Source organism: Mobula hypostoma, chromosome 5 (assembly GCF_963921235.1).
Source record: "Mobula hypostoma chromosome 5, sMobHyp1.1, whole genome shotgun sequence".
NCBI classification, from domain to species: Eukaryota; Metazoa; Chordata; class Chondrichthyes; order Myliobatiformes; family Myliobatidae; genus Mobula; species Mobula hypostoma.
This window is the reverse complement of record NC_086101.1, coordinates 135,829,662-135,850,553: the sequence shown is the minus strand read 5'-3', so window position 1 is coordinate 135,850,553 and position 20,892 is coordinate 135,829,662. Positions and strand designations below refer to the sequence as shown.

The window sequence follows — 20,892 nt, the reverse complement described above, 5'->3', positions numbered from 1 at the left end:
AGGAAATGTAGGCAATTGTCTTCTTCATAATTCAGATAATCCAGCAGTTCCCAACTAAGTGGGTAGTTAATTTCTAACACCAGATAGCAACATTACATTAAGTTCACAAGATGGTGTTTATGCATTTTACATACCCCTTAGTAAAACACTATAATTGTATCAGGAATCCAAAGTGCATTATACATTACATATGCACCCAGCTACTGAGCAGAATACCTCTCACAATTTCCACACCTACTTCAAAATCAGAAAAGCCTCAATATGGGTAGGACTAGATGAGTAATAACAACATTATTTTTCCCCTGCTAGCATTTACTACTAAATAGAAAATTAATAAGTCTAAATGTTCCCTCAATGCAACTTACCATTGTTTGTAACAGTGACAAGATCAACATCCATTGTGTCTTCTATTGTCAACGGTAAAAGTGATTTAATTTCTAAAAGTGGCGAGAAGCCTTTAGTCCAGCTCAAATCCACTATACTGTTGATAGTCAGTTCAACAGGTAACATCAGAGACTGTTAAAAAGTACATTGTAATATTACTATTTTCCTCCGTTCTTTTAACATAATCTTAAGGAACAAGCTAATCCTCATTCTCCATTAGATCCAACTGTCAGAATATTACTTGATAGAAATTCAGAATAGTAACTTCTAGTAATTTCTGAATAATTTCTACACAAGTTAATCTAGAATGTTTTAAAAATGTGATTATCACCATCTCTGCTTTATTCTTTCTGCATTCGTCCAAATAACCATTTTCTTTTGCTCTACGTACTTTCCTACTTTCTCTGAAGGCCTCCAAATTATGACTCATGTTTCTTGTCCCTCACCGGTGTCTCTCCAAATACCTTTTAACCCTTTGAATTTTTCCTCCAGCAAGAGTTAGAGAATGTTTCCAACCCAGGCTAAATCTCCAACTAGCCATCTATCCACCAATTTGAAACAAGAAAAGAGATACAGTAACCCTGAAAGATGGAGAAAAGTAAGTGTAGGTATTAAAATTTAAAAATACAAAAGAAAGTGAAAACAAATATAAAGAAGCAAGCAAAGAAAAGGATAAATGCACAATAATCTGACATATTTAAGTGAAAGGGAAATTACAGTTGACTCCAGGACAAGTAGAACTTGTAAAATCTTTGCCAATGTTTCTAATACTCTAGTTCTGTAAGGAATTACTGACAAGTCATTGGTCAATTTTCTGCAAGGCCTTTTCCTAATCAAGAGAGGGCAGCAATGCCCAATAAGTTCTTTCATAGAATACCAAAAGCATTTTCTCATTATTTATTCCCAACTAACACTCTGGCATTCTGTCCATCATTACTACTTTGCAGAGCCTTGCTATGTGCTGATCAGAACCAGAATCAGAATCAGGGTTAATATCACCGGCATACGTCATGAAATTTCTTAACTTAGCAGCAGCAGTACAATGTAATAAATGATAATATAGAAAATGATAAATAAGTAGATCAATTACAGTAAATATATGTATGTATATTAAATAGTTAAATTAAAAATAATGCAACATCATTAATAATAATAAAACAAAAAGTGAGGTAGTGTTCATGGGTTCAATGTTCATTTAGGAATCAGATGGCAGAGGGGAAGAAGCTGTTCCTGAACCACTGAGTGTGTGCCTTCAGGCTTCAGTAGCTTATTTCTGGCGGTAGCAATGAAAAGAAGGCATGTCCTGGGTGATGGGTGTCCTTAACAATGAACAATGCCTTTCTGCATCACTGCTTCTTGAAGATATTTTGGATAATACAGAAGCTAGTACCTGAGATGGAGCTGACTAGTTTTACAACTTCCTGTAGTTTCTTTCGATCCTGTGCAGTAGTGCCCCCTCCCATACCAGACAGTGATGCAGCCTTTCAAAATGCTCTCCATGGTATGGGAGAAGTTTTCAAGTCTTTTAGATGACAAACCAAATCTCCTCAGACTCCTAATGAAATACAGCTGCTGTCTTGCCTTCTTTATAGCTGCATCAATATGTAGGGACCAGGTTAGATCCTCAGAGATCTTGACACCCAGGAACTTGAAATTGCTCACTCTGTGAGCATTGGTTTGTGTTTCCTCATCCTACCCTTTCTGAAGTCCACAATCAGCTCTTTGATCTCACTGATGTTGAGTGCAAAGTTGTTACTGCGACACCACTTAACTAGCTGGTATATCTCTCTCCTGTATGTCCTCTTGTCTCCATCTGAGATTCTGTCAACAATGGTTGTATCAACAGCAAATTTATAGATGGCATTTGAGCTATGCCTATCCACACAGTCATGAGTATAGAGAGAGTAGAACAATGGGCTAAGCACACATCCCTGAGATGTGCCAGTGTTAATCGTCAGCGAGGAAAAGATATTATTACCAATCCGCACAAATTGTGGTCTTCTGGTTAGGAAGTCAAGGACCCAATTGCAGTGGGAGGTACAGAGGCCCTCCCTCTGTTTGCCAAGTTAATTTACTACATTAGTGTCTATACTGTGAAAGTAATTAAGTGACTAAAGTGCTTTGGGACAGAAAAGGCTGTGAAAGGTGCAGTTTAAATTCAGATCAGACTTCCTCTACAGACCCATTGATTTTCACTTTTACCATCACCTCCTCTCTTGACATACCTCCCCATGTTCCTGACTGACTCTGGGTCACCAGCTCCAGGTCATAGCCATTACTACGTACCTGCACACCAGCAAAATGTTGAAAAGGCCATTTGCCAAATCAAACAATAAAGACCTGGAAGCAGATAACATTCCTGCTGTAGTTACAAAATAACAAAATAAAGCAGTGGGAATTTCAGTCATAAATCCCTAACTTTACTGTCAACATGTGGAAAGAAGATATGACAGGTGAACACAGAAACACCTTTGTGACCATCTTCAAGAAAGGAGACAACTTAACTGCTGTACCTGCTGTTTTCCACAGGGAAAATCATATCTGCCTATTTCATTTCGCACATTTTTTTTTACAATGAGGATAGAGTCCATGCTGGCTCGTAGAGAAAGACCATCGATCCCATTCTTCCATTTATTTTTCCTCAAATTGATCTGATCACAAAAACTAATCTGTTTCATGATGGAATATAAACCATGATTCAAACCAGCAGGCTCAAACAGAACCATCGCTGTCAAGCAAGGCAGTATCATCACCCAAAGTTTTTTCAATCTTTTTCACTGTAATGCTGCAACTCATCTCCAGCAGCTCCTTGTCTTCAATGGAATTAATCTACCTGGCTAATGAGATACTTCCAATACACCTCCTCCTTTCCAGAAGCAAAGACACCTAAACCTCAGCAGTCAAAATGCAATATGCAGACAATACTTGTAAATATTCAGAAGCTCACCCCGATTGTCAACTCATTCACTGATATATAGGAAGAATTGACTTTACCCTGAACAACTGTCCCATAACTTTACAGCAACCATATGCTAAAGGAATGCTTCTTGTTAGAGGTATGGTTTGTCTAATCAGGTGAAGAGCATGCACTGTTATTACAAATCCTCCAAGTCTGGTTCCCTCTCCTACACATACACACAACCTTTCTGTAGGAGGACAGGACACAGAACTCTGCTGAGCTTGGAATAATGGCAAGAAAGAGAGACAGATGCAAGAAAGAATCCGAACCTTTCCTGATCTATTTTGTTTACATATAATAACTAATGCTTAAATATTACAACACTAGGATAATTTTTAAGAGAACTGGGTGTTTTCTTCTAGCAATGCTGAAGTCACAACACCCTCTGAAAGCAAATTACTGTTCTAATCATATTTAAATACTATTGTACCTCATCGTCCAGGTGTGAAAATGGTTTATAATCTTCCTTAATCAAAGGTTCTTCAACTGCTTTCGCAGTAACATTCTTCTTTGAGGGATAGGCCATGCAGGAGCTGAAATAGCAAACCACTTAGTCAAAACAAGAAAATGTCATACAATTCTGCAGATGGTGGAAATCCACGGCAACACATACAAAATGCTGGAGGAACTCAGCAGATCAGACAGCGTCTTTGGAAATGAAGAAATAGTCAATGTTTTGAGCCGAGACCCTTCTTCAGGACTGGAAAGGAAAAGGAAAGATGCCAGAATAAAAATGGTGGGAGGAGGGTAAGGAGGACTATCTAGAAGATTTAGGTGAAACCAGATGGATGGGAAAGGTAAACGGCTGGATAAGAAGGGATCTGTTAGGAGAGTGGGCCATGTGAGAAAGGGAAGAAGGAGGGGCACCAGAGAGAGGTAATAGGCAGATGAAAATAAGAGAGAGGAAGCCAGAGTGAAGAATAGAAGAGGTTAAGACAGAGGGGTAAAAAGTTACAAGGAGAAATCAATATTCATGCCATCAGGTTGGGGGCTACCTAGATGGAAAATGAGGTGTTACTCTTTCATCCTCAGAGTGGCCTCATCATGGCAAAAGAGGCTGCCATGGACTGACATGTCGGAACAGGAACGGGAATAGGAATTAAAATGTTTGGCTGCTGGGGAACATTGCTTTTGGCAGATGGAGCGCAAATGTTCCTCAAAGCAGTCCTCTAACTTATGTCGGGTCTCACCAATATAGATGAGCCCGCATCGGAAGCACTGGATACAATAGACAACCTCAATAGATCATAGTGCCTCATCTGGAAGGACTGTTTGGGGTCCTGAATGGAGGTAAGAGAGGAGGTGAATGGACAGGTGTAGCATTTCTGTCACTTGCAGGGATATGTACCAGGAGGAAGATTATTGGGGAGGGACAAACAGATAAGAGTATCATGGAGGGAGTTATCTTGTGGAAAGCAGAGAATGGGGGTGGGGAAGGTAATGATGTGTTCAGTGATAGGATCCTGTTGAAAATGGCGGAAGCTGCGTAGAATGATGCATTGAATGCAGAAGCTCATTGGTGAGGACAAGAGGAACTCTATCCCTGTTAAGATGGCGAGAACATGGAGTGAACGTGGATGTCTAGGAAATGAAGGAAATGCAGATAACGACAGCATCAATGGTGGCGGAATGGAAACCTCATTCTTTGAAGAAGATGTCAGAGACGTCCTCCTCAACCTGGGCACAGATGTGGCGGAGACAAAGGAACCGAGAAAGGCAAAAAGCATTTTTACAGGAGACAGAATACAAGGAGGTATAGCCATGTTAACTGTGGGAATCAGTAGGTTTATAAAAGATGTCAGTAGACATGATATCTCCAAAGATGGAGACGAAGAGATTAAGAAAGGGGAGAGAGGTGTCAGAAATAGACCAAGTGAATTTAAGGGCAGGAAGGAAGTTAGAGGCAAAGTTGGTGAAATTGATGAGTGGTGCATGAAATACCACCAATGCAGTCATCAGTGCAGTGCAGGAAGAGCTGTGGAGCATTACAAGGGAAGGCTTGGAACATGAACTATTCTACGTAGCCAACAAAATCATAGCTGAGGCCCACGCAGGTGCCCATGGCTACCCCTTAAGTTTGGAGAAAGTGAGAGGAGCCGAAGGAGAAATTGCTGAGGGTGAGGACCAGTTCAATGCCATACATATTACTTTTGCATCATAAAAGAAACATTAAGCATTCAAGTACAAAAGCCTAGACATTGGGGTTCACTAACTTTTGGGTATGCTAACATGTGCTGTATATAATGCTCATGCAATCTCGGATTTCCTGAATAAGGCTGTAAAATTGAATAAAAGCAAGTTTGGTTGTTTTTTTGCACTTTAAACAATCAACCTAATCTGTAAATCTTAAGTTCCACATAAAATTCTTTTTTTTTACCTGAAAAACATTGCTTCGGTCAAAGGTTCTCCTTTGGAATTTACAAAGGTGTCTTTCATGGTAATTACTTTCAATCTGCAACTAAGATTATGCAATTTTGGCAGCTGCTTACAAAACTCTGAGAGGTAATCTGTAAACAGCATTTCATCATGCAGAAAAAAATCTATAAAGAAATTTAAATGTAAATTACATAGAACAACTTTGAGCAGAATTTCAACAAAACCAGTCAGATCTTTAAGTTACATTTCTATTTAACAAAATGAGTAAATGAAATTTACTATACCTAAAGCAAATGATTTAATGACCCATAATATTAAATGTTCCCTGTTTTACTGCTTAAAATATACAGTATAAATTATTTTTCTTGTAATTCTAATCATTTTTAAAATCATACTTCTTAATCCTTCAAGAAATCTTTCCTTTGCTCAATCTTAGTTTTACTCCAAGGTGATAAATTTAAAGTATTCAAAGTATTTTGGTTGCAACCAGCAGAATATTTAAGAATGCACCAATGAATATGTTGTACTTGCACATTCAGAAGACCTTTGTTAATGTGTCATGCAAGAGATTAGTAAATAAGAGCATATTCAATTCTTCTTCTTCTTCATGTGCCTCGCGTGTTACACGCTTGGGCAATCATGGCTCTCCACATCAAACGATCCCTCGCAGCGTCAATGATACCTTGCACACTTAGATCTGTTAGTTCTTTCACAGTGTCCATATATTTTCTTCTTTGCTTTCCTCTGCTGCGTTTCCCAGGCATACGGCCTTATAATGTAAGGCATTCTATTTCTCCCTTTCTGATGACACGGCCCAGGAATTTAAGTTTCCTCTCATTTAATGTTCTCATTAAAGATCTTTTTATATGGGCACGATGGAGTACTGTCTCATTAGTTACCCTATCTCTACATGATATTTTCAGCATTGTTCTAAGAAACCACATTTCTGTTGCTTCTAAGTTTCTTTGGAGTTCTAGTGTTATAGTCCATGTTTCGGAAGCAGACAGCAAGATTGACCAGATGTAACATTTTAGTAGCCTAAGCCTTGTTGTCAGAAATGTGTCTGTTGGTAAAAATGGGTTTCATTTTTTGGAAGTTGGTTTTAGCAATGGCAATTCTTCTTTTTGAATTAGGAATAATATATTGACAGACTGAGAATAGTTAATGGACAGAATTTAGAGAGTAGCAAAATAATCTGCCATTTTTTGGGTTGGGAAGCCATAACTAGTAGGGTACCAAAGGAGTCAGTGCTAGGCTCTCCTGTTTACAATCTGAATCAGTGATAAAATGAAATTACTGAGTGAAATGCAAAGGAGTCAGTGCTAGGCTCTCCTGTTTACAATCTCAATCAATGATAAAATGAAATTACTGAATGAAATGCAATTAAGTTCACTGGTGACAACAATCCAGGAAAGTTCCAAGGGGATACTGACAAGTTAAGTAAATGGATGAGGACATGGCATAATGAAGAACTATATAAATCATGCACATTGGTAGATAAATATAGAAAACCAGAATATTTTTGAATGATAAGAAATTGAAAAGTATTCATTTTCAGAGGATTCTATGCATCAGTGTACGCAAATCACAAAGTAAATAGGTTGCTAAAGTAAGCAATTAGGTAGGCAAAGAGTTTAGTATACTTGTTTTTATTTCAAATTATTTGAGTACAAGGATAAGGGAAACTTACTACAATTATTCACATCCAAGATTGTTTTATGTCATTTTCTGTACACAACTATAAGGAGAACAAAATAACTGTTACTCCAGATCCGATGCAGCACAAAAAATACAAACGATAAAGAACACAATAATAATAAAAAACACACAATAAATATAAATACATAAAATAGCTTATTTACATAGATTGATCGTACATCATAAAGTGACGCTAGACCGATGGGAAATAATAAAGTAATGGTGGAGTTAGTGGGTGGAGGTGTTGATCAGTCTTCTTGCTTGGGGAAAGTAATTGCTTTTGAGTCTGGTGGTCCTGGCCTGGAAGCTACGTAGCCTCCTCCTTGATGGAAGTGGGACAAACAGCTCATGAGTGTGAACCGTCATGATGTTACTGGCCCTTTTCTGGCTCCTTTCTGTATATATGTCCTAGATAGCAGTTAGATTGGTGACAGTGATGTGCTGGCAGTTTGACTATCCATTCCAGAGCCTTCCTGTCTGCTGTAGTACAGTTTCTGTACCAAGGCGTGATGAAGCTTGTTAGGATGCTCTCTACTGCACATCTGTAGAATGACTTGAATATGAGTATGCAAAGTCCACCTCACTTCAACCTTCCCTAAAAGTAGAGGTGTTGGTGAGCTTTCTTGACTGTGTAGGATGTGTTCTGGGATCACGAGAGTTTGTGTGTGCTATGCAGTACCAGAAGCTTGAAATTGCTTAAGGTTCCACTGCTGTGATGCTGATGTAAAGGATGGGTGGTGATGAGTGGAGCAATTCTTCTGAAGTTGATAACCATCTCTTTTGTCTTGTGACATTAAGGAAGAGATTATTTGCCTGGTACCAGGCCTCAAGCTCTTCCACCTCCTCTCTTTAGGCCATCTCATTGTTGTTAATGATGAGTCCCACCACTGTCATGTCCTCAGCCAACTTAACAATGTGATTGCTCAGGTGTTTGGCTGTGCAGTCATCTGTGAGCAGAGTGTACAGAAGTGGGCACAGCACACAGCCCTTGGTGGGCAGCCATGTTGAGTAGGAGGGGAGGGAGGAGCAGTTGTACATCCTGACTATCTGAGGTCTGTTAGTTAGGAAGTCCAACACCCAGTTGCACAGTGGTGTATTTATACCAAGGAGTAGGAGTTTGTTCACCAAGGTCTGTGGGACAATAAGTGTTAAAGAGTAAGGAGGGAGGAGAAGATAGCAGTGTGCCGCGCGCGCAGCTCTCCACTGTAAATGATATCGTATTTGTTAAATAGGGGCTGTGGATAATTCTGATTTGATGGAGACAGACGTGAAAGCACAGAGGAACATCTGGAGAAATTTCTGAAACGCCGGTTCACTGCTGTTGTTGCTGCGCAATCGAGAATCTTTTCGGAGGGAAGGCCTCAAAATCCCCAGCTTTGCCTGCTGCTGGCAACCGAGACTGAGGTTGAATCGTTCAGATAGAGATGGTGCTCGGTACTCGGAGTCGGAGGGCTGATCAGAGGCTCGAAGTTTTCGGACGACTCTAAGTCGGACTGCGGTCAGGCATGGCAGGGAGAGTTTTCTTCCTTCTCCTGTCTGCGTGAGATGTGGGACTTTCAAGAAACTTTGAACTCTTTTACTGTGCCATGGACTGTTCTTCATCAAGTTATGGTATTGTTGCACTGTTGTAACTACATGTTATAATTATGTGGTTTTAGTTTTTTCAGTCTTGGTTTGTCCTGTGTTTCTGTGATATCACACCAGAGGAATATTGTATCATTTCTTAATGCATGCATTACTAAATGACAATAAAAGAGGACTGCGTGTCCTCATAATCTAAAAAAACACTGAACTGAAATCCAGAAACAGCATTCTTGCATAAGTGTCCTTGTTTTCTAGGAGTGTCAATGCCAGGTGCATGACAGATGCTATGGCATCCGTCATAGAGCAGTTCTATCAGTAGGTGTATTGGTGAGTCTCCAATGTGCAGGAATAGGGTTTTTGGTATGTACCATTATCAGCTGCTCAGAGTACTTCATAATGATTGATGCAAGTGCACTGGGCGGTAGTCATTTAGCTATGAAGGTGCAGAGTCCTTTCATACAGGGATAATGGTAGCTGATCTGAAACATATGGGGACAACAGCCTTGATAAGTGAAGTGCTGAAGATGTCCGTGAAGACATCAGTGAGCAGGTGTGCACACTCCCCCAGTACCCAGCCTAAATGTTGTTTGGCTGCCTTACAAGGGTTGACGAAGGGTTCCAGCCCGAAACATTGACTGATCGTTTCCACAGATGCTGCCCAACCTGCTAAGTTCCTTCAGTGTGTTGTGAGTGTTGCTTTGACCCCAGTATCTGCAGAGTACTTTGTGTTTACAAGGGTTGACTCTCTGCACAGTCCTTCTCACATCTACCGGTATCATAGACAGTGGCTGCTCACCTGGAAGTGGGGTAGCTTTCATGCCCGGCATTGTTGCTGACTCTTTGGAGAGGAGGAGGATGAGAGGAGACATGATAGAGGTATACAAGATATTAAGAGGAATAGATAGAGTGGACAGCCAGCACCTCTTCCCCAGGGCACCACTGCTCAATACAAGAGGACATAGCTTTAAGGTAAGGGGTGGGAAGTTCAAGGGGGATATTAGAGGAAGGATTTTTACTCAGAGAGTGGTTGGTGCGTGGAATGCACTGCCTGAGTCAGTGGTGGAGGCAGATACACTAGTGAAATTTAAGAGACTACTAGACAGGTATAAGGAGGAATTTAAGGTGGAGGGGTTATATGGGAGGCAGGGTTCAAGGGTCGGCACAACATTGTGTGCTGAAGGGGCTGTACTGCGCTGTACTATTCTATGTTCTATACCTCGAAGTGTGCATTAAAGCTGTTAAAAGCATCTGTATATTTTTTTTTAAGTGAGGCAGTGTCCAAAGATTCAATGTCCATTTAAGAATCGGACGGCAGAGGGGAAGAAGCTGTCCCTCGAAGCTGTCCTCCAACCTGATGGTAACAGTGAGAAAAGGGCATGCCCTGGGTGCTGGAGGTCCTTAATAATGGACGCTGCCTTTCTGAGACACCGCTCCCTAAAGATGTCCTAGGTACTTTATAGGCTAGTACCTAAGGTGGAGCTGACTAGATTTACAACTTTCTTTAGCTTCTTTCAGTCCTGTGCAGCAGCCCCTCCATACCAGACAGTGATGCAGCCTGTCAGAATGCTCTCCACGGTACAACTATAAAAATTTTCGAGTGTATTTGTTGACATGCCAAATCTTTTCAAACTCCTAATAAAGTATAGCCGCTGTCTTGCCTTCTTTATAACTACGTTGGCAAGTTGGGACCAGGTTAGATCCTCAGAGATCTTAACACCCAGGAAATTGAAGCCGCTCACTCTCTCCACTTCTGATCCCTCTATGAGGATTGGTATGTGTTTCTTCATCTTACCCTTCCTGAAGTCCACAATCAGCTCTTTCACCTTACTGACGTTGAGTGCCAGGTTGTTGCTGCGGCACCATTCCACTTGTTGGCTTATCTCACTCCTGTACGCCTTCTCGTCACCACCTGAGATTCTACCAACAACGGTTGTATTGTCAGCAAATTTATAGATAGTATTTGAGCTATGCCTAGCCACACAGTCATGTGTATATAGAGAGTAGAACAATGGGCTAAGCACACACCCCTGAGGTGCGCCAGTGTTGATGTCAGTGAGGAGGATACGTTATCACCAATCTGCACGAATTGTGGTCTTCCGGTTAGGAAGTCGAGAATCCAATTGCAGAGGGAGGTACAGAGGCCCAGGTTCTGCAACTGCAAAATCAGGAGATATTCAGCATTGAAAGATTTGAAAGCCAGGGAGTGACGTACTATAAAAGCGGAAGTGATGAAGTTGTATTCTTGTTCAACTGTTGAGAAATTCAAGAGATCTTCCCTTAATTTACAAAACTGTTAAAATTTGCAAGAGGTTTGTGCAAACTAGAAGGGTATGCTTCAAATCGTGACCACTTCCAGTTTGAAATAAGCATGGCTTGTACATTCAATGTATCATCAATATTCATACTCAGTGCCATATTTTTGTCCACACCAGCTACATAAACAGCAGTCAATTTTATACACATTAACTACATTGAAGTTAAAAGCGATGAATGGCTGAAATTTCTTCTGTAAATTAGGAATAGTTTTAGAGTTTATTTTTAAAAGCAGTAGGCAGGAGAAAATTCTAATCTAACTAGTGGTAAATAAGGCTTTGTGACTGAGTTATATGTGAATGGTGTACTTATTAAGTAGTATTAAAATAATTTGTTCCTTAGTAATATATCTTTCACATTGAAATGTTCTCTAAAGTCAGAATTCCATTTTTTGAATTATAAATCAGCTCATAAGTTTTTACACCAGTCTAAAGGAGAACATTTTTGCATGCAACACCCAAAGTTTTTTTTTGGCAATGTATTAAACATGTACTATTATAAGAACACAAACACGAGGAATTCTGCAGACGCTAGAAATTCAAGCAACACACATCAAAGTTGCTGGTGAACGCAGCAGGCCAGGCAGCACCTCTAGGAAGAGGTACAGTCGACGATTCGGGCTGAGACCCTTCGTCAGGATCAACTGAAGGAAGAGCTAGTAAGAGATTTGAAAGTGGGAGGGGGAGATCCAAAATGATAGGAGAAGATAGGAGGGGGAGGGATGGAGCCAAGAGCTGGACAGTTGATAGGCAAAATCAGGGTTTTTTTTTCCTCCCCTCCACCTTTTCCTTCTCCCTGGGCCTCCTGTCCCATGATCCTCTCATATCCCTTTTGCCAATCACCTGTCCAGCTCTTGGCTCCATCCCTCCCCCTCCTGTCTTCTCCTATCATTTTGGATCTCCCCCTCCCCCTCCCACTTTCAAATCTCTTACTAGCTCTTCCTTCAGTTAGTCCTGACGAAGGGTCTCGGCCCGAAACGTCGACTGTACCTCTTCCTAGAGATGCTGCCTGGCCTGCTGCGTTCACCAGCAACTTTGATGTGTGTTACTGTTATAAGAACATACCAGTTTCAAGAGTTGCTATTTTTTTAAAATTGCTGTCTTTTATGCTTTGAACAAAATATCAAACATGAATAGGCCTATAAAGAATTGTTTTTTGTTTTTATATTGATAAAACTCTACCGAAGTACAAACGTACATTTTGAACTCAAATATACTTCAGGAATGTAATCTTTAAAATATAAATATTATTCAGACAAATTGCACTTGTATGTAGGCAATCAGTAAAATAGAGTCATGAGTGATATAACTGGTTAACTTGGGAGTTTAGTGAAGAGAAGAACTGGATTAGTAAAAATATTGATGGCAACAGACAACTTTGCACAGATACAGGTTGAGTATCCCTTATCCAAAATGCCTGGGGCCAGAAGTGTTTCAGATTTTAGAATAGCTGAAATTTAGACATCCTAACTGTACCACCAAGATCCACTTTTCCTACCCCTTTAACTTCACCAAGTAGAGCCTCGGATCAACCCATTTACTGCCAAATCTCTCATCCATGCACTTGCCAAATCTGTAGGTCACCCTTCCAGTGCCCTTCCACCCAACTTGTTTCAATTATAAACATCACTATTAAGCCACAAAATCTCCTCAAAAATGACCAAAGCACAAAATTCTTTCAAGAATCTGCTTCTTCCAAAGTTGTACTGTACCACACAAAAAGTCGCACCTTGTCTCCTAGAGGTAGGCCCTTTTGGTCAGGAACGTTAAATGGTTATCATGTATAGGTTACATTTCACAATTCCAGCAATTGTGCATCCACGGTGAGGTGCAAAATACAGTGGCCACCGGGTATATTGCATCAAGGAAACTATCATATCAATATCTTCATATTTGACATCCACACCAATAAGACCCAATGACAGAAATCATGTTAAATATCCAATTAAATCAATTTCTATCCAAACACATCATATTTTAAGTCAATGACGTTTCAAGGCAGCTTATACACTAATAAAAATATTCAGACATTATTGATTTGATTTTTATCAAAGCAGTTGGATTCAATGTGAGCATATTACCTGTTGCAATTTGTGAATTTACATGTTCAAGATCAATAACCTGAAATTTCTCCTGCTTATCTTTGGCAGGGTGCGGAACATCTCTCCTTAAAAATGAGCTAACATCTTCTATAATCTGAGAACTTGGATTTGAACTTGGCACAATCTCCAAACTATCAGTTCCAATTTCAGGTGACATGGAATAAATATATACTCTAGAAAAACAAAAAGGTTAATAAAAAGATATGAAGAATAATATGCAAACAAAACTAATGTTGTCATATGTTTTATGAACAGACAAAAATCAGTTAAAGCAGACTACCTTTATGTCTTCCTTTTATAATTTCTTATGCTAATATCTGTCTGTAGTCCAACTTCCCCCAGAAGAAATAGCAATCAACATAATACTTCGAGTACTGATATAGGGCATTTGATCTGAAACATTAATTTTCCACAGAAGCTGCTAGTCCTGCTGAGATTTTCCAGCATTTTCTGCTGTTATATAAGTAATACTTTGACCCACAATTTAAACAGACTCAGAGAGATATCACAAAACTAATTTCTCTAACCAAGAAATTATTAATATTTTCCCTTTCAAGTTTTGTACAGGTGACCCCCATGTTACAGCAATTTGGGTAATAAAAATATGCCCTTCCAGAATTCACAAATTACTATTCCAAAAATTAGAGATATGGAGTACAATTTGTTTCACTCTCACAGGATTTAAGTAATAGAAGTAAATAAACTATTTTTGTTTCAACCTGATTTAACTGAGGCAAGCACAGATAACATGACTCTATATTACCAAAATTCACAATACAGGCCATTTTCTAGGAATACAGCCCTCTCCACCATCAGACCCCCACCCTGTAATGAAGGAGTCACCTGTATTCTATATGTATTTGTGAACTAGAGAGATGAGCATTTGTAATTTTCTTATTTTTTCAGTGCTGATTTTTTCAATAGCATGCAATTCCTTCAGTTTTGCATTTATGCTCAAATGCACCAGGTTCACACTGTTAATTTGAAAATTATTAGGAGCAAAGCAGTCAGAAACAGGATATTTGCTTTTGAATTCCATTTTACCACCTAAATTTCATATCTCTTCCTACCTTGTCTAACAGAAATCGACCTATCCTAGTTTTCAAACTTTCTACTGAACTGTAGGCTCAGAGTGCAGTTCAACTGGAAAAGAAGATGAGCACCATAGAATCCATTACCCTCTGGGCGAATAACTCCTTTCCCTCCTTTCCCAAACTTCATAATTTGGATACACACAAAAAAAGAATAGTTTATGTAAACCATTGTTTACTGAAATAATTGATAATTTCATAAAATGGTAGTGCTCAAATTCTCTCCTTGATTCTTCAAAAGAAATGTTTTCCAAGCTACTGGCAATCACCAAAATAGACAGTATATGCAATTCCCCTTAATAAGAATGAAAATGAATCTCTAAATTAGGAAGAAGGAAAGAAAAAGGAGACTGAGGAATTGATGTGGAAAGGGAGAAAGAAACAGGGCAGTGGGAGAACAGAAACTGCAAGACAGAGAAAATAGAAGAAATGACAAAAGAATCCCATCTACCTATTGACAATTCTGACTTCATCTTATCATATTGACAGTGTACATCATATGATTTAACTTTCCAGTTCCATGGAGTACATTTCCAATACCACGTCACTTCAGTCCTGAGGTAGGTCTTAACCATCCAGCTGGTTCCATTCCAATATTTTATTGCATCACTCCCTATAAGCAATAGACCTAATCCCCTGTGTTGTTCCTCCCTCATCCTTTATACTTAATTATACCTCCGACCTCTGATCTTATTTTACCTGTCTTCACTTGTTCAAATTTCTCCAAAGACAATGTCATGACTAGCTATTTTTCAAATACATAAATGAGAAATCAGCATTTGGTTATTACCTCTCAAGAAAATTTTCCAAGCTGATAGGTTTTCTCCATTCAGTAAGTACAAAGTTACAACTCGTCAGCTTGCATGTAGAAAATATTTTCCCTGCCATAAATAATTTAGAATAATATAATGACAATTTCCATTTATATTACACTGTTAACATTGCAAAATTAATCCAAAGGCTGCAAAGGAAAATGGTTGAACAATGGTATAGCAATTAAACCCGGGGATGCTGTGAGAAAGAAAACTGGAAGAGTGGGTGAGGAACTGGGGATATAAAAAAAATCATTTTGAACCTATGTAACCTCTGGCTAAAAGAATAATTGGGACTGAATAGGAATTTTTGAATCAAAGTAAACTCTGTCTTCAGCAGTTAGCTAAAACCGGCTTATACTGTACTAGCTCTCCCTTGGTTTGTAAAGAAACATTGAGAGCTTGATAACATTGTACATTGTACCCTCGTTTGAGTAGGGGAGAAGGATTCACCGATAAGGACAGGAATGAACATCCATCTGTAATTAAGTCAGGGCCTAGCAAAGGGAATAACTAATAAGGACTGCACAGCACATCCATCTGTAATTAAGCCTTGATCTAACAGACTCTCTTATCTATAACTAAGTTTCGCACCAACAGACTTGGAGGGCATACGAGTTCAAATGACATCTTGCAACAGTAATGTATGGGACTTACTATGTATAAATATATTGCTGTAACCAGAGAGAGTGGGCCCACTTGTCGGATGGTGGCAGTACTTATGTGCCTTCCCTTTGATAACTGGGTCTCAAACTCCTGCAGGAGGGTGAGCAATAAACTGTGGTAACTATAAGAAGCTGGTCTCCCGAGTTTTATTCAGATTCAACTTTAACATGGGCATATCTCAAAGGGCTAGGGCAGATAACAAAAATAGGGAGATATGAAATCATAGAGATATTTAAAAAGAATGAGAACTTTAATACTGAGATGCTGCTTAACAGAAGGCCAGAACTGATCTGGATAAACAGAAGTAATGGAGTAATAGGATTTAATACCAGTCAGGAAACAAACTTTAGGATGACTTAAGAAAAATCAAGTGAGAGAGGTCAGCCAAGATTGTGTTCAAATAGATAAGTCTGTAACATAGTAATGGCATAAATGAAGGTTTCCTACAAACATACAAATTAAGTACAGTGGGTTGCTATTTGACCGCTTGAGGCTAATTTACCATTTAATATGCTCATGGGTGATTTAACAGTAATCTAAACTTCACATTCCCATCTATTCTGTGGTATCTTACACTCACTTGCTAATTAAGCATCTAACTCTGTCTTAAATTTATTCAAATGCTCTGCGTTCACTAAGAGAATTTGAAAGACTCATGATCCCTTGGAGAAAAGAATTGTCTTAAATGGTTTGCTGCTTCATTTTAATAGAAGAACCCCTAATTCTAATTTGCTTAAATTGTTCCATAATTGGAAATATCCTCTCCATATCCACTCCATCAAAAACCCTCAGGCTCAAGTAAGCTTTAATCAAGTCCTCTTTCACTTTTCTTCAGCAAATCCAACCTTTTCTTGTAAGAGAGCTCACAAATTCCATGTATTAGTCTAGTAAGTTTTCTCCTAACTGCTTCCAACACATTTACATTCTTTATTTAAATAAGGAATTCAATATTATGCACAGTACTCCAGATGTAATCTCACCAGTCCCCTATACTACTGATGTATAATAAGGTGCGAAGACTGTTAGAACTCAAAAAATTAAACAGAAACTATGAGGTAATTCAGGGCGAACAAAAAAATTATCTTCTAGAATTTTCACTAAAAAGAAAAAAGAATGCTTTTTATTCAGCAATTATAGATGACCTACCTGAAAATATAAAAAATAAATTCTGGAGTTAATATCTCAAATTAAAGAAACCAAGTAATAATGATGATAAAGTCCTTGAGTCAGACACTTTATATTTTAGTGCAACAAACATACTGGGTTTCTGAAGGTTTGCACACAGTATTGGAGATTGTGTAAATTATGCCCTGGGTATGTATGCCCATGACAATATACTTGAATTTAAATCATTTAAGGATCAATTTGACTTATGGAACCAGAGGACATTCACTTAACAATAAAATAATACATAGAACACAGAACCTAGAAATTTACAGCATATTAAAGGCCCTTTGGCCCACAATGTTGTGCCAATCATGTAACCTACTCTAGAGACTGCCTAGAATTTTTCTAGCGCATAGCTCTCGATTTTTCTAAACTCCATGGACCTATCTAAGAAGTTCTTAAAATACCTTATTGTATCCGCTTCCACCACCACCGCCAGTAGTGCATTTCGCGCACCCACCACTCTTTGTGTGAAAAACATACCCCTGTCATCCCCTCAGTACCTATTTCCAACCACCTTAAAACTATGCCCTCTCATGTTAGCTATTTCAGCCCTGGGAAAGAGCCTCTGGCTATCTACACAATCAATGCCTCTCATCATTTTATATACCTCGATCAGGTCACCTCTCATCCTCCGTCCCTCCAAGGAGAAAAGGCTAAGTACACTCAACCTATTGTCATAAGGTACACCCTCCAATCCAGGAAACATCCTTGTAAATCCCCTCTGCACTCTCTCTATAGTATCAACATCCTTCCTGTAGTGAGATGACCAGAACTAAAATAATGTAAACAATTCATAAACCAGATGAATGCCTGTACAGCAATGGGGTACATCAAACAGTCAGGAGCAATTTGAATCCATCAAATACACATCTTACCCACTAAATACAAATCAGAACAGTAAGAACGAACAAAGAATGCCATTTCTTGAAAACAAATTGAGACTAGAATTGAATGTAGATGAGGGGCAGTCCAGACTTCAGCCAGAAAGGAAGCCTGGTGAAAATACAGATCAATGCAGTGCCCTGAATGGAAGAACAAAATCAGTCAGCACATTGGAAGGAATTTTGTTTTGTTCTTCAACACATTTCTAGGTTCTTTTCCATCTAGTGAATCAATAAAGGAGAGAGATAAGGAGTAGATATGGTAGTTACCTCGAATCCATGGCCTCCTGTAAATATCATTGCTGAGTCTATCTTGGTAGTAGTACTTGTCGGAAAGATCTGTATTATGAGGTGCTGGAAGTAGCAACCAATTTACTGTCAGCTTCCGTTTGGTCAAAATCTATACAGGTAACAAATTATTATTAACATGAAATACAATTGATTTTTCAAAGAGTATGCAAACAATACAAAACAGAAAGGTGAAAGAAGCATTCATGCAAAGATCCAAAACAAAATGGCCTCCTATCACACTGCAGAACATCCTGAAGCATTTAACAATCATTACTTTTTAAAATGTGGTTGCTGTTAAGTACCCATTTCTCCTAAGCTTGTGATTAAAATTGGTTTCTTTTTTTTTTAAATGAGTTTCTACATTTCTACATTACAACAAAAAAAACCACCAACAAAAAGGAGATTTATACAGTGCAAAACCAACATGTCTGGTCTACAATTCATAACAGTAAAGATAAAGCACCCAAAATAAAATCATATAAAGGTTAATTTCCTCCCCATCCACCATGCTACTACAAGCCAACCATTACGACATAAAGAAAAGTTAATCAGAGCTTTTGTCACCACAGAGTTGTGAATATTAAAAAAAGTGTATTGCCTACTACCTAAACTGTAATGTATTTTACATCATTAAAAAAAACCGTAAAAGTTAACCAGAAAAGAAAGCTAGATGTAAGGGATTAAAGTACTCAAAGAAAAAGGAAGATAAACCTTTAATCTAAAGAGGAGTTATGAAAATATTCAAGAGAAGGTCCCCACACCTTATGGAACTTTATGTTCGAATTAAGAAGTGAATAATGAATCTTTTCAAGGTCTAAGCAGGACATAATGTCTCTAAGCCATTGAGCATGAGTGGGTGGGGCAACATCTCTCCACCTAGGAAGAACTAAACGTCTAGCCAAAAGAGAGGCAAAAGACCATGTTTGACGTTTAGTCGGACTCAAACACATGTCAACTTCACCCAAAATGCTAAAAAGAGCAATCAAAAGGTTAGGTTCTAAGTGGCAATTAAGGATATGGGATAAAGTTAAAAAGACGTCTCTCCAAAATTTCTCCAAACTAGGACAAGCCCAATACACGTGGATAAGAGGAGCCTTGCCCACTTTACACTTGTCACAAAAGGGACTAATATCAGAATAGAACTGCGATAATTTATTTTTAGACAACTTTGAACTGCAAAAGGCAGTGGCGAGCACATAAAGAGGTTGAGTTAACTGAGTTAAGAATTGAATCCCAAACCTCGCTGGACAAAGAAATATTTAAATCATGCTCCCAGGCAGTTCTAATTTTATCAAAGGGGGCATGCCTCAAGGTCGCTAACTTATCACGAATACTAGATATTAAACTTTTACCCAATGAGTTTATACAAAGAAACAAGTCCACAACATTTTTTTGGGCATCTCAGGAAAAATTGGCATTAAAGGGTCTAATTTGAAGATATTTAAAGAAATGAGTATTAGGTAGGTTAAACTTTGCAGACCGTTGTTCAAAAGTTGCAAAACAATTGTCTATGAAAAGATCTTCAAAACACCTGATGCCCTTTTTGTACCAATCATGAAATGGTAAGTCTTGCATAGAAGGTCAGAAAAGATGATTATGAAAGATAGGACTATTTCATAACTTCCCTTTTAAAGTAGTACATAATCAATTCACTTACCTCGGTATTACTGTAACAAGGAACTTTAAGCATCTTTTCTGAAAAAATTTTACGAATCTTTTAAATCATACAAAACAGAGTTTGGCACACTGGTCACCCCTGTCCATGTCTCTGGTAGGTCGAATTAATGTTGTTAAAACGTATATCCTTCCTAAATTTTTATACTTATTCCAATCTTTACCAATTTTCATTTCTAAAGCTTTTTTTGATCCGTTAGATTCTATTACTTCCTCCTATCTATGGAAGGGCAAACGTCCCAGACTTAATAAAGTTCACCTTCAAAAACCTAAGAGGGAAGGTGGTATGGCCTTGCCCAATTTTCATTTTTATTACGGGGCAGCCAATATATGTTGCCTTACTTTTTGGTCTTCCTTTCATAATCAGTCTGACTGCCCAAAATGGGTGGCAATGGAGTTGAACTCTCATAAGGATTTCTCCATTTCCACACTTCTTGGATCTGCACTTCCTTGTCATTTGCCTAAACTAATTGTTAATCCTCTCCATTAGACATAGTCTGAGAATACGGGCTCAGTTCAGAAAACATTATGGTCTTCAGGGTTTCTCCCTCTCTAGTCCTAAATTGGATCCATTTTAAAATATTCATCCCTATTTTCAAATTCCACCCTGGTCTCACTCACTTTATTCAAGTAATCTACGCCAACTTTAACTCTGAGGTAGTTGCTACTTCTCTGATTTTGGTTTCTTGATCAACCTGAGTTTTAATTTCTTCAATACTGGTATAACAGCCCTCAAGAGTTCCAGAACCCAGAGATAAGGAATTCTTTTTCTAAGCAATCTTAATTCTCAATCTCACTTTCCACCTTTAAGACACATTAGAACTAACTGATTGATGTAACTTTTGTGCATATGGTCTTTATACCTTCTTTCACATTAATATTCTTGTGAAGT

The 20,892-nt window shown here is 38.6% G+C and overlaps 1 protein-coding gene across 1 annotated transcript in view; it reads right to left on the bottom strand.

The window, feature by feature from the left end:
• Positions 1 to 20,892, bottom strand: part of LOC134347004 (protein shortage in chiasmata 1 ortholog) — a 145,606-nt gene that overhangs the window by 112,748 nt on the left and 11,966 nt on the right. The window contains exons 3-8 of the mRNA XM_063048979.1: positions 18,306 to 18,435; positions 15,297 to 15,387; positions 13,395 to 13,588; positions 5,721 to 5,883; positions 3,774 to 3,876; positions 366 to 516 (exon numbers count right to left, since the gene is read on the bottom strand). Of these exons, the coding sequence (XP_062905049.1) occupies positions 366 to 516; positions 3,774 to 3,876; positions 5,721 to 5,883; positions 13,395 to 13,588; positions 15,297 to 15,387; positions 18,306 to 18,435 (832 nt within the window). The remainder of the gene's footprint in view (positions 1 to 365; positions 517 to 3,773; positions 3,877 to 5,720; positions 5,884 to 13,394; positions 13,589 to 15,296; positions 15,388 to 18,305; positions 18,436 to 20,892) is intronic.